The sequence below is a fragment of the Mustela putorius genome, unplaced genomic scaffold, assembly GCF_011764305.1.
Source record: "Mustela putorius furo isolate JIRA1106 unplaced genomic scaffold, ASM1176430v1.1 tig00000854_pilon_pilon_pilon, whole genome shotgun sequence".
Taxonomy (NCBI): Eukaryota; Metazoa; Chordata; class Mammalia; order Carnivora; family Mustelidae; genus Mustela; species Mustela putorius.
Window position 1 is genome coordinate 4,761,452 of NW_025421496.1, and position 14,375 is coordinate 4,775,826.

Sequence of the window (14,375 nt, forward strand, 5' to 3'; positions counted from 1 at the left end):
GTTCCATCATCTCATTTTTAAAAGGAAGCATTCTTCTTATTAAAATAAACCAGGATGGATTTGGTGGGTTTTCACTTTGTATTCCCAGATTCTATTCATACAGTTGAACAGACTTCTCACTTCAACACTTGGTGCAATCTAGAAGATGTTCCAACTTTTCCCCAAATCCTTCCAGATGCGGTGTCACTGCATCTCCCTTTCAAAGGCAGCGTGTGGGCACTCGGTGCTAATATGGTGTAGGCTTGGGCAAGAGTGAGTCGGGACAGCCAACTCTTTCCAGCCAGTGGGGTGTTGGAGAAGGATGTGGTGTGTTTGCTTTACCATCTGTGGGTTGTTACTGGCTAATCATCCTGTGCGCTGGTCTGTAAGCTGTGAGGTCCACTGAGATACCAGACCTTCAGTGAGCAGTGTTAGTGGGAAATTATGTTAGATATAATTGAAGTGTATGGAAAGTCAAGGCCAGGCTGTCTCTCCATGATGGTCTGGGAGCATTGGCTTCGATGGTTTTGTCATTTATTCTTTGGTGGCAATCTGTTGACTATTTGTTTTAATGTTTGGAGAATGCTTTTAGTTTGCAGTAAATCTTTTTGGCCATAATAATCTTTTAAAAAAAAGAAAAAACCTGAAAGCATATGTTTAACAAAAAATTAAATGTTGAATTTTTGTTTCTCAAGGAAGTTAACAGTAATGTATAACTTGTACAAAATTGTTTAATATTTAGCACCCATCATGTTTACCGTAATGACATCAGCAACCACCAAAATTCTAAAGACCCAGATCTGCTGAGGAAGTATCAGCGTCTACTTCCAAAATTAGCTTTAATTTCAGAATATTGTACCCAAAATAACATTTTAGCATGGGCAGCTGCAGAAAGTGCATTTTTATATTACTCTGTGAAGCATGACTTTTCACTTAGATCAAGTGATCCATGTTAATTTAGCTCATTTTTTATTCCAAGTTTTCTTATGCATGTACCAAAAAAAAAAAAAAGAAGAAAAAGAAGAAGAGGAAGAAGCAGTAACTATGAATCTGTGAACTCCCTTAGCAGAAGAAAATCTTTGCAAACAATTTTGGTTTGATGCCCCCCCCAATTCAGGCAATCAAGGTGGAGCTTTTGAAAGTTCATTCTGATAAAGAGAAGTATCTATCATTATTTGAAATACTATGGTAAACACTTTTGCTTCTTTAAAAATTGTTGAGAGTGAAAGTATTTAGTGATAAGAATATGAATATAGTTTCTAATGGAGCACAGTACAGTAAAACATTTATTAAACTGAGAGGCCTATGGAGAGAATGTGCTTGGAATTAGTTACAACATACAAATAAGTCATATTTGTGCCCGAACAAACTGTGATAATCTACCAATAATGAGTTTTGTCTCTTGAAATATTTGTGATAAAGGAATATTCTACACTAATACAAAAAGAGAGTTCTGTGGAAATATTTGAACTTAAATATTTCAACTTAAATAGTTGAAAAATAGTAGAATTAAGAGTACCTCCCATGTAGGAGAATACCGGCTATTTCGGCCCCCCAAAGGGAGAATATTTCTGAATTAAAAATATTAAGATCTAAAAAAAAAAAAATTAAGGTCTATAAAGAAGGACCCAATTGGGAAATGTTAACAATTTCAAATTTATTAACCTAAAGCAGCTAGTGCAATTTTGGAAAATATTGCAGGCAATTTTATAAAATAGTTTATTATATAATGTATCCATACTGAAAAATATAATCTTCTGAAAAATGTCAGGGACATGATGTTAGAACAGATATGGCTAAGAACATGACTAAAATGCATGAATGTACCAAGAAAAATCCTTCTGCTCGTTTTCTTTTACTTTAATCTATGTGGGTACATAAAGATTTTATTTTTTAGTAAGAGTTTTATATTTGAAAACATTTTAGTATACCAATATAAGAAAACTGATTTGTTGGTCAATAAATAAATATTTCAAAGCTATGTAACATTGACAATTTTCATATTCAAAAGTGTCACATGTAGACTATAAACTCTCATATTCTCACTAGAGAGTTATCATTTCTCACCCCTTGTCCAAGTAGCTTTTTTTTTTTTTTAAGATTTTATTTATTTATTTGACGGACAGGGATCACAAGTAGGCAGAAAGGCAGGCAGAGAGGAGGAAGCAGGCTCCCTGCCGAGCAGAGCGCCCAATGTGGGGCTCCATCCCTGGACCCTGGAATCATGACCTGAGCTGAAGGCAGAGGCTTTAACCCACTGAGCCACCCAGGCACCCCTCCAAGTAGCCTTTTACAGTTGATTCTTACCCATAATCTTTCTGAAATTTGGGTTCTTACTCAAAGTGACAAATTATATAACTTAATATTAAGCCCCTCCCCCCCAAATACCTAATGAGATGTGTGGCTTCTCTTATTTCCGTTCCCTTCTTCCTACTCAGGCTCTAAAATGTGTCTTTACTTTCTTTCATTGAACAAGTAGGCAGCGTTGCTGCAGTTTCTTTTAACCTTCTTACTACTGGAATGGTTTCTTCCTGAGTTAAAGGTATGGAAACAAGTGTTCTAGAAAGATCCCTTCCATCTGCAAGATCCCGGGACTATGAGCCTTTCAGTTCTGTGCACACATTCTGAAGGTAGAGAGGGCAGGTTTCACAGTGGATGTCCCAGAAAGACTATACTCCCCAGGGCAGGATTCTGGAATTGCCAGGAGCATCTGGGAATGCTTCGTTAAGGGAGCTTGTTCTTTTAATTCTTTTCAGCCTTGTTCAAGAGTACCAAGCCAGAAAGGGGAATCTTCTTTATCCGTTCCTCCTGTTGTGAAACCAAGTCCCAACCCTGCAGCAGCCTAGTCCTCTGGTTAATAAGATTGTAGGAGCACAGACATTGCAGAGGGCTAAAATGATTAGGTTTCTTCTGAGACATAATATCAGGAAATGAGCCACAGGCATAATGTGATCTCAGAAATGAAGAGGATGTGAATCTCTAACGCAGGCATTTACCTATTATTCCAGAATAGGGGAGAATCAGTCCGTTGGCTGTTTGGCTTATATAAAACCAAGCCCTGTCTGTTTGTGCAAGCCTCTGTGTCTACCCAGTTTTGCAGAATGTGATCCATGAAAACACCAGTCCCATCACCTTACCTGAGGGGAAAGAAGCTACCGCGGTTAAGCAGGTTTGGGAAGGACAGTAAGATCTCCAAGCCTAGCCTGTGCTCATGGGTTCTGAGCACCACTACCTTATTTTATTTTTAGGATTTTATTTATTTATTTGAGTGAGAGAGCGAGAGTGGGAGTACAAGCACAGTGGAGCTGGAGAGGGAGAGCAGGAGCCCGATACGGGGCTCGATCCCAGAACCCAGGGATGGTGACCTGAGCTGAAAGTAGACGCTTAACTGACTGAGCCACCCAGGCGCCCACACCATTACCTTATTAAAGGTTCTGAGTTTTGTAGTACAGATATCTGTTTAACTTGGTATAACCCTCATTGTCCGCAGTGATGTGACTTTGATCTTAGAGCCCATATTTCAAATAAACAGCTATTAAAATCTAGAGTAACTCATGCTCCTTAAATATTCTTTGAAAGCAACCTTACAGGCATACCTCATTATTTTGATAATCCTTAAAAGAATATCCTTAAAAGAATCTCCCTGTCCAGTTTCTTCTTTATCACTGTGACTTTGTATAAACTCTGGGGAAATAAGCTGTGTTTTTTTTTTTTTTTTTTTTTTTTTGGTGGTAGTCATAAGGTGTGTGTGGATATGCACACACGTTCATACTGTGACATTTCAGCTGTGCATGATTTTTATATCGCATCCCAAGATTTTACAGAGCTGAGAGCAAGATTCTTCTTAATGGAACCATGTAATTGATCAGGCAACATGTTTTGGAGCTACTTCTTGTATATTACATCACGCTGCCTCAAGCATCTGACCTACAGTGTCCTTGATCCTGACGATCATGACTTGACAGAGAGACATGAAAAAGGACAATGATAAGCAGAAAACAAAACACAAAAATATTTACATAGGATTTTGGTGAGAGAGCCAAGAAAGATACTGAGTCCTTTAAAAAAATAATATATATTTTTTAAGATTTATTTATTTGAGAGAGAGAGAGCAAGCACATGAGCGAGAGGGGCAGAGGGGGAGGGAGAGAGAATCTCAAGCCAACTCCCCGCTGAGTGTGGAGCCAGACTCAAGGCTCGATCCCACAGCCCTGAGATCATGACCTGAGCCAAACCCAAGAGTTGGATGCTCAGTTGACTACGTCATCCAGGCACCCCAAGAAAAAGAATATTTTAAACAATTAAAGGGGCGCCTAGGTGGCTCAGTCGGTTAAGCATCTTCCTTCGGCTCGGGTCATGATCCCAGGGTCCTGGGATCAAGTCCCATGTCAGGTTGTCTGCTCAGCAGGAAGCGTGCTTCTCTCTCTGCCTGCTGCTTCCCCTGCTTGTGCTCTCTCCCTCTGTGTCAAATAAATAAATAACACCTTTAAAAAAATAAAATCAATAACAAGAAGGAGATTTCCTCTACCAAGAAGAAATTCATTGTATTTTAGAAGCAGGTATAGCTGGTGATAAAGCAAAGCCAGAGAGAGGACAATATTTCTAGCAGCTGTGTTTTGGAAAAGGTCGTATGCCTTATAGTCTTCGATTGCGTTGGTGAACACCATAATGGAGACTAAAAATAAAAATGTAATGATAAAAGAACAAGTTTAGTAATGGGATAATAAGTCAATGTGTAGTCTTAATGAAAGCAGAGTAGTGTGTGACAGTAGACTTATGTAATATTTTGTTATTTAGAACATTTCACACAAATTTTCTGCTTTATCAGTGTCAAGTGCATTGCCTGACACATGACAGGTAAGTGATTTTTGAAATAATTAACATTCATTAATAGTAACTTTGAGAGGCCACAATATTTCCTGGTGATAATAATGCTTGTTTTAGGCATTTTCCTCTTCTCACCAGTCCTTCAGTGAGTTCTTTTCCCCACCTTCTAGACGGGGCTATTGAGTTTCAGGAAGTTTGTTTGTTTGTTGAAGATTTTATTTATTTGCGTGAGTGAGCTCAAGCAGGGGGAGGGACAGGGGCAGAGGCAGAGGGAGAAGCAGGTTCCCTGCTGAGCAGAGAGCTGGATGCAGGACTCGATCCCAGGCCCCAGGATCCTGACCTGAGCCAGAGGCAGAGGCTTCACTGACTGAGGCACTCAGGCGTCCCGAGATTCAGGAACTTTGAGTGACCTGCCTGAAGACACTGGGCTGGTGGGTGAGAGTCAGGAACGAAGCCTGGTTGGGTCTCAAGCTGTCGGTCAGACCTTCATCCCCCCCTCTGGTTCTCTGGAGTACTCAGTGAAGCTTCTGCAGTCCGCATTCCATACCCCGGTGAAGAGGGATGTAGTGGGCACTTTAGCAGAGGAGAGCCTGGAGATTTTTAGCTCTGGAAGATTCCACACACAGACTTTATAATCTTCGCCAGGGACTTCAGAAGCCTGTGTCACGTAGTAATTTGTAATTTTGCTGAGCAATGCCTTGAATCCTAAGTGTGGAGAGGCTCTTCTGTGGGACTGAGTCACTTTGCCACGTGAACCCAGCCAGCAGGAGGGAGCTCACTGTGACATTGCTGCTCTCTGTCATTGATGCGGTAACGGTCATAAAAAGACGTATCAACAACAACTGTCACCCTGTGTCTACTGCACCTTAATGAAGGTCAGCTGTTGAAGTCAGAGAAGGCAAAGCGGTCTGGGAAGTGATAGTCCCCGTCCACGTTTTCTGTAGGAAATGGTATGCTGAGGGGTGTTTGCCAGTTTGAGGACTTGGAGATCCAACATCCAGTGTGACCTGCGAAATGTTTCTTCTCATGTGAGCAAATTAAGGCTTAGATGAATTGCCCAGCATCAAAGAACCTCTTGATGTGTGTGCCGTGGTTTATGATTTCTGTGCTGTTTTTCCTTTTCTTACACTTTTTCAGTAACTGGTAGCTTTAGGCGTTAGGCTCTGCCTTTAAGAGTTTTCTGTGCATCCTGTCCTTTATCCCCCTAAGGTCAATGTTATTTCTACCCTCATTTAACAGATTGGGACTTAGAGGTTTAGAAATGTTAAATAGCTTGCCAGAGATCCCCTTTTTTCCTGCTGTGTGAAAGTTAAAACTGAGAAGTACCATCCCAGAGTCCACATTTTACTCTGTACTTGACTTAGAATGGAAGGAAATAAAACAAAAAGCATGGGATCCCCCAACACACACACACACACACACACAATTTATTGAGGAGTTTGCAGTGGTTTTTTTTGGTTTGTTTGTTTTGTTTTTTCATTCTGTTTTGTTTTTTAAGAGACAAATGTGAACATGGAAAAAGCACCAAGGACAAATAAGAATGAGAGGATGTGAGCCTTGATTCAGAAGTAAAACAGACTCCGCAGTGGTTTAGACTCTTAAGTCAGAGGGCCTCTGTGTGTGTCGGGCACCCTTGCCAGCAGAGCAGCCAGCCCCTAACGAGTTGCTGAATGTTTGTGTCTGAACGCTTCCACAGATGTGGAAGGCATCACTTGGTTTTCTCCTTTGGGACTGCAGGAACCGGACTAGGTATCACATTCCAGCCAAAAGCCACCCCAAGCTGTTAATGAGTTTTTAAAAAGCCTTCCAAAGTGATTATAAGATCCTTTTTTTTTTTTTTTCATTGGAAGGCTTGCCCTTTTGTGGGCAGGGTGAGACCCACCGTGGTGGGGACGCAATTCCTCCCCCTTTGCTGAAGTGACCATGGAAATAGCAACACGTCCAAGATATACCTGAATTTTATGACCACCGGATCGTAAAAACAAGACATTACCACCTTGGCACATCTTGTGGTTTCCATGCGGTCTTTCCTTCGACTTCTGCCAGAGTTCCTAAGAGTAGCTCCTTGGGCTTTACGGTGTTCCTCTAAGGCTTGCCTCCAGCTTGCTCAGATGTCTGAAAGTGAGCATTCATCATTAAGTAATTCCACGCAGCGTGTTCAGCTATAACTTAAAATGAAATAGAATTGTGCTTTACATCCTGTTTCTCTAATTTGCTTTTCTGTGTACAGCGTTCAAAAGAAAACCAACAGTCAGCTGCAATTGTTATTTATATTATCAGAAACGAATTCTCAGGGCACCTGGGTGCCTCAGTTGGTTAAGCGTCTGCCTTTGGCTCGAGTTATGACCCCAGGGTCCTGGAATGGAGTCCCACATGGGTCTCCTCACTCCGCAGGGAGCCTGCTTCTCCCTCTCCCTCTGCTTCCCCCTCCCCCCCCCACCCCGCCCCATGCTCTTTAGCTCTCTCTCTGGCAGATAAATAAATAAAACCTCTTAAAAAAAATGAATTCTTTCCTTTTCATCAGAGTTAGGCTTTTTCTCATGAATAATTATGTAATTTTGCATAATTACTTGTGATTTTCACAATTAATTACACTGGACATTTGGACAAATTAGGAAAAACAAATAGAGTTCCTACTCTCACATATAACAAAATATTCTTTCCACATACCGAATACTTTTTACAAAAAAAATTGAGAGGATTTACTTTTCATTGGGGACATTTGGAGAAGCAATTTTAAAATTCGAAGTGTATTTTGTAAAAATGCTGTCATACTTTTAAATAACTTAGGGAACTTCAGAGAACGTTCTTATATAAATGCAAATTACAGTTGATTATATTTGGATGTCATTTTCCAAAACAGCAAGGATGGAATTAAACAATGAAGCCCGAGAGGCAAGAAAAGTGACTTAGAAATTCTGCCCCGGGTGAAACCCAAGCGATGACCTGTGTTTTCTGAGAGCGATTTTCTTCCAAAGATGGTGGAGGTTGCCTTCTGAGTTAGGGTTCGAAGCTGAGACCAGCACTGCTGCATTCCCTGTGGAGGTTAATTTGGATTAAGAGTCAGCATGAAACTTCCTCACTACACTGTTTTTTTCACATTTAACAGAAATTGCCATGTTTATCTTGTCCACCAAGCCACAGTTCATCTACTCTTCCCACCCAGAAGCATCCTGGGTCTTCACCTTCACCTGCCAGCTAAATCCCTCTCTCTGACACCCTGTCTGTTCTGTGTCCGTACTGAATTCTGCTTGCTCAGTCCTCAGGTAGCATTCATTACTCATGTACAGATTTACTCTATCTGCCTGTTTTCTCTGGCGCTGGTTGGAAATAGTGAGCTCTCGTTTCAGTAAGTGATAGGAGATGCTCCCTGGTGCTCTCTGCCTTGTAGATGCGTTTCCTCTGTGTTCGCAATCCTCCTGCTCATGGCTAGGGAAGTCCTTAAGTGATTTGGTCTGATTGCATCATCTTATGGACGAGGAAAATGAAGTTCTAAAAAGGTAATGGGCTCTCCCTTAAGTGAAGATCATGGCCAGTTAATGTCATGGGTAAAGCCAGGACTGGAAGTTAGATGTCCTGGTTGCAAGGTTAGAACAATTTCTGCTCTTCCTTCCTTGCATCCTGCATCCAACAAAAATGTGTTGAGCCTCTCCCAAGAGACAGGCATGCTGCGAGCCCCCGAGCCACGTTGAGCCTGTCTTAGAAGTTCTGCTGTGAGCGTAGAGGAAGACACGAACAGGTGTCATACACATAGATGTGCACCCTTTACTCCAATAAGTGCTGCTAAGGATTGTGTAGTTATACGAGAGTAGTATGGGTGGAAGATTTCCTTGAGAAACTGACTTTGACATGTAGGACTTGGCATTGAGCTTCAGCGTACTTTTTAAGTGCAGTTAAATTAGGCAAATATTTCTTATATGGGCCCCCAAATGAACTTAAAGTCTGTAACCTCCAGTCCTTTGCTCACCGTATAGTCTAGAAGGGGAGTAAGTCAAGATGTAACTATTAAAATAAAGCAAAATACAGACATTCCATGTACAAAGGCTGCAAAGATAACTCTTGTTTTGGAGGGGTAGATAATCAGGAGTAACTTCCTATGGCAGGTAGCCTCTGATATAGCTCTGGAGCAAAAGCTAAAGGAGGTACAGAAAGGAAGAGGGAAGGCATTCCAGTTGTAAGTAAAAGCAAGCAGAGATAGACCAGGAGAGGAAATTACAGGGGTTTTCTGGCAATAGAAAGTAGTCTCATTTTATAGCAGCCGGCTCTTGGTGGAAAGTTACAACTATACACTGTTGACAATGTTGTCTCAATTAAAATGCCCTTACAGTCAACGGAAATTAAGGATGGAAATGCAAATATTCTGTCTTGTTCCTACTCCCGGAGCCCAAAGTCCTGTGCTTTGGTCGCCATTCATATGAACTGCCCCCCCCAGCCCCCCGCAGGAATGCTGTCTAGTTCTGTAACTGCTGTATTACCTAGCGTTTCATTGGGGCCCAATAAACATTTAATCATAATAGTGAAAAGTGTCGGGTATGTTGAAGCTGTTTTCTCTGGCAGATGCCAAATTCTCTAGACACAGAAAGAGGACTCCTTCCAAATGCTATGACTGGCCCAGGGTAGTAAGTATCAAACGCCATTGTAGAAATAGTACCTATACTAACCTATGTTACCATGTAGCTTTTACCCTATTCAGAGTGAGATTCCTACCATTTCTTCCTATGGATCGTATAATCATTTGTCTTAAGTGTTCTTGTGGAAAAATACTGAAAATCACCTGCTCTGTGTTCACCAGTAGCCAGCTACTGTATTCTAGCTAGTGTGGGACAGTGTTATTGGTCAAGCTTATCAGGGAAGCAAATAGAAAAGAATCTTTTAGAACATACGTTGCAAATCAGTGGCCCCAAACTAGCTTTTATTTATTTTTTATAGGGTTGCCAAGATCTAAAATTAGGGATGATTCACAGGAAAACCTAGATTTTTCTTCCTTTCTTTCTTTTTTTTTGGGGGGGGGGTGCTTCCTTGAGAAATTGGAAGAGCTGGCAACAACGGGCCCACCTTGCCAATGGCAGCAATTGGTTGCAGCTAACCAGCAGCTGCGGTCTTTAATTAGGGAATGTATTCATAACATGCCACAGTCCCCATTACTCCCTATTGCCTGTATCCAGCCCATGTGAGTCATTTCCGTGGCTTCCTGTCTCTTAAGACATCTGCTTTGTAATGATTGTTGCCTCTGTGAGCCCCTTCTCTTTAGCTTCCCATAACAATTTTTAGCCAGCAAGGCAATTAATTATGATCAAAACAACTAGCATCTGTGTGCTTTGTAGTTTGCATTGGTTCTCAAACTTTTGCACGCATCAGAATCTCGAAACAGATTGCTGAGACTTATTTCCAGAGTTTCTGATGCTCCAGGTTTGAGGATCAGAGGATGTGCATTTCTCTCAAATTCCCGTATAATGCCACCTTTCGAGAATGACCACACTTTGTATTGTAACACAATACAAAGCAGCCTGAGGCCAGTGGGGCAAAATGTTCCCCACCAGAAATAATATTTGGAAAGAGTAAGCCGTTTACCCGGGGTTATCAGAAGTCGAGTCAGATTCAAAACCTTGTCTTTAGAGTATATCCAGCAGGAAAGCATACTTGTAGACCCCTGCTTCTGTACCCAGCTGCTTCCCCAGACCACAAGAATCCTCTCGAGGACCGTATAATGAAGACACAGCCACAGGGACTCTAATTTAGGATCATGCCAAGTATGTGATCATCGCCCTATCTCAGGACACTAAGTTGGAACTTTCAGTGAGGAAGGGCAGAAAGACAGGGGTTTAAACTTTGACATTAGGTACACCTGCAGAGGTATGAAACATATCTGCTGGACAGGACCTTTGACTGAGGTAAGCCCACCTGGCGTGGGACCCAGAAAGAGAACTCCAGGCTGACAGGTTTGCTGCTGGAATAACAAGCAAGTTTGCCTGGATGGGGATTAGGTACAGAAAGCAACTACAGGGATCCCTTTTCCAAGATTGGGGTCCAGAGCAGAGCTAGAATTTCACACTTACTAGATCGTGCAAGGTCAGAACAGAGCTAACGAGAAAGATGATTTCCTCAGTCTCATGTTGGGCTTCTAGAAACCTTGTTTAAGTCAAGATTAGTCTGATGATATGGGGCCCTTCCCACTTGGAAGAGAAGAAAAGTGAAGTTTGGGAAGCAGGCAGGGTCTAACATAGATTAAACTTATTTTAAAAATGTCTTAAAATTCCATCTGCGTAAAACTCTTTGAAATGAATAATTAGGTCATCATGTGATCATGCTGCCCATCCACTAACCTAGTTTGAAAATTTTTATTTCTGCACGTAAGAGTATATAAATACGTTATCAGCTACTTACCTTCAATTTCCAAGATAGTTATATTTATTTGCATATTTATGTGTATGTATAATTCACATGCATATTTTATGTAATTATGTTAATATACTACATGTCGTGGCAAGTTATGGAGGTGATTTATTATTTCCATGAACCCTATTTTGACTGGGATTTTAGGCAGTGGTATAATTTGTTTAATTTCAGGGTTGACCATATAGTATTTTGATATCAATCTTGCTGAAAAAAAACTATTAAATCTCCTTACCTCTTTCCTGCTGAATGTTGTATGCTGGAAACAACAAAGTCCTTTTTCCTCATTAAAAAATTTAATAAAATTCTCAATCTGATAATGTCAATAAGGCAGATATGAAATAAATACTTTGGCAGGGAGGGTGTATTGGAATGGAGGGGGGGAATGGTTACTGTGTTTCACATCATTAATATTATTTGTTCTTCTACGGGTTTTATACCCTATCCTGAAAAGGAACAATAGAAACTCAACCCTATTAGTTGAGGAGTGTGATTAAGTCTCTGCTAAGCCATAAACACTCAAGGGCTGGGTAAATTATGTATTTGATGATGATAAATTATAAGCACAGAGGAAATAATTATTTCTGTCCATTTTCTCTTTAATAACATTGGTTTAGGATTCTGATAATCACCAGGAATGATCATATGTGTAACATGACATCCTCATTGTTCTGATGGGAGCCGAACTCTGTCTTCCCTGTCTTCCTCTAGTCAACCTCAAGTAGCTTCAAGGTTTACTCTACTAGGGAAAGATTTGAGACTGGATTCTCTGTAAGGGGGTGGGGGGAGCAGGAGCAGCAACAAGACTTTGATAAACCAGTTTGAAAGAAGCATATGAAGGAAGATCTCAATGGTGCACAGTATAATATACGAACTAGAGGCAGTTCTCAGTGACAGAAAGGAGGGAGATTAAAACTGCTGTTTTTGTTTCTGACAGGCTCATGCACAGCTGGTTCGAGAAGTCGACGTGGAGAAGGTGTCTGCTTTTGAGAATCCATACGTAGATGCCATTAAGAGTTTATGGAATGATCCTGGAATCCAGGAATGCTATGACCGGCGACGAGAGTATCAGTTGTCTGACTCTACCAAATAGTGAGTATTCACCCAAGAGGCCCTCTGGATCTTTCTCTAGCTCCGTGTGCTCCGCACCCACAGCTTCCGCATTCTTGGGCTTCACGTACAGAACCGGCTCCCGCTCCAGCCAGGGAGAATTTTAGCATGTAAACTCGTGCCAACCTCATACACTTACATTATATTCTAAGGGACTGGCATCGTGAGTCAGGGAGAGTATTTCTTTTACTGTCCTCTGTTCGAAAAGCAGACTGAGGACTCAAGGACTCTGCTTTTACCAGCCCTTCTCTCCCACCAAACTGCAGACCAGCAAATCTCAAACACAGACTCCGTTGCAATTCAAAATCCTGGAATAATAATTTTTCATACAAATTTCTGATCTTTTTGTCATGTGCTAGAAAGCACCTACGCACATTAAAAGCTCTAAACAAAATATACGCTTGACTATGGCCTCTAACAGGTTAGACTTCCCAGTTTCCAGTTTCCAGACACAGAACTTTGACTGCTTTCTGGGAGCCACTATTATGTTGATGGATAGGTTTGCCTTTGCATGGAAATCGCGTGAGTCTAATTTTGCATGCATTCCAAAATTATTCTGTGAGCTGTCAATCAAAATCGTGGGTCCTGGGAGAGATTTGCATCCTAGAGAGGTTTGTTAGTTCTCTAGATTAAATCTCGCCTCACAGAAAGAAAGCGAAGATCTGGCAATCATTGAATTAATGTAGGCAGAGCAGTCAGCAATCTAGATAATCAGGCGCCTGAAAAAATGCACTTTCTGTAGTACTTAGCCAGGTTCCTGTCTACATTAATCACGTTAACCCAGCGTTTGCCTCTTGCGTGGGTTCTGGGTGGACAGAAGAATGGGTGGAAAGTCGTCAGCAGCCTCAGGCCAGTTCACAAGATGCAGGAGCCCCTGGAGGAGAGCAGGGCCGTGGGGAAGATAAGGAGCCCCCGGGGCTGATTGTCCACACCCGGAATGCCTGGAAGATCCAAGAGCTGTTCAGTTCTGTTTTCTCCATATAACGGGTCACATTCTTATTCACGTTCTAGGCCTTTGTGTAGGATAAGTTATCATTCAGGTCAGCCGCAGAAAGGTGCCTGGTCTAGACCATTCTTGTCCTCCTGTGGTGCACTTCAATTCCACAGTTCTGGAATGTGCCGTAGAAGGCTCATGATCACCAGGCCTGTGGTATGCTAACCAGTACGAATCCCCTGCTGTGCCTGTGGAAGGTGCACTTTCCTCATTCCGACTTTGTTTTTCCTCCCTCCACACCTCCACGCCACCATTCTTCTCCTCTGCTGTCTGCCTGCCTTGGGCCCTCGGCCCTCCCCCTGGAGCCCCTACTGCACGAGTTTCTGTGAGTGCACACAGGAGGGATGCAGTCAGCTCTTGTCTCTTCCAAATTCTGCCCCCTCAACCTTTGACCAGCTGTCTTTCTCGTACTTCCTGCCCCCTCTGTCCTTCTGTTTGCTTTGCCATTTCAGATTTCATCCATCTCCCCGGGGTGCTGTTGTGTTTTATCTCTTGTTCCCTGTTCCTGCTCAGTCTGTCTCCTCCCTGCTTGCTTCCCCCTCCACGCTCATCTGTCCTTCTCGTCCGTTCTCCTCTTCCTCCTCTGCATGTCCCACTCTACTACTGGGATGCCTCTCCTGGCCCTTACTAAGCAATAAATCCTCCATTATCAAGTCATATTAACTAATAAATCCTCTAAGCTCTCATCCTGTCTAACCTGTCTCTCCCCTTCCTCACCTGTTCTAGTCTCGACCTCTCACCTGTGACTTTTGTACCAACAGAGAGGTCTTGGGGCCTCAGAGCACCAGTGTCTAATAATTACATTCTTACCAGGGTCAGGGTTCCCTCTTAGGAAATGATTTTGCCTCCCGCTCTGGGGATGGACTCTGGGAGAGATTCCAATGACACCTGTATGAGCTGCTGTGTTTGTGTCTTTGAGACAAGACTCTTCCCATATCTGGTGACACTCCTCAGTTGAGATTTGCAGGGCCCGTGAGTTAGTACAAGAATAAGATGTTTGCAGTGTCTACTGCTTTAGGGAAAGAGCTCTTCAAGACCGTTTGTTCAGACCCGCATTAGCATTGGGATTCTG

At 42.1% G+C, this 14,375-nt stretch overlaps 1 protein-coding gene across 1 annotated transcript in view; it reads left to right on the forward strand.

The window, feature by feature from the left end:
* GNAQ (G protein subunit alpha q) overlaps nt 1-14,375 on the forward strand; it is a 305,806-nt gene that overhangs the window by 195,357 nt on the left and 96,074 nt on the right. The window contains exon 3 of the mRNA XM_045085365.1: nt 12,137-12,291. Coding sequence (XP_044941300.1) covers nt 12,137-12,291 — 155 coding nt within the window. The remainder of the gene's footprint in view (nt 1-12,136; nt 12,292-14,375) is intronic.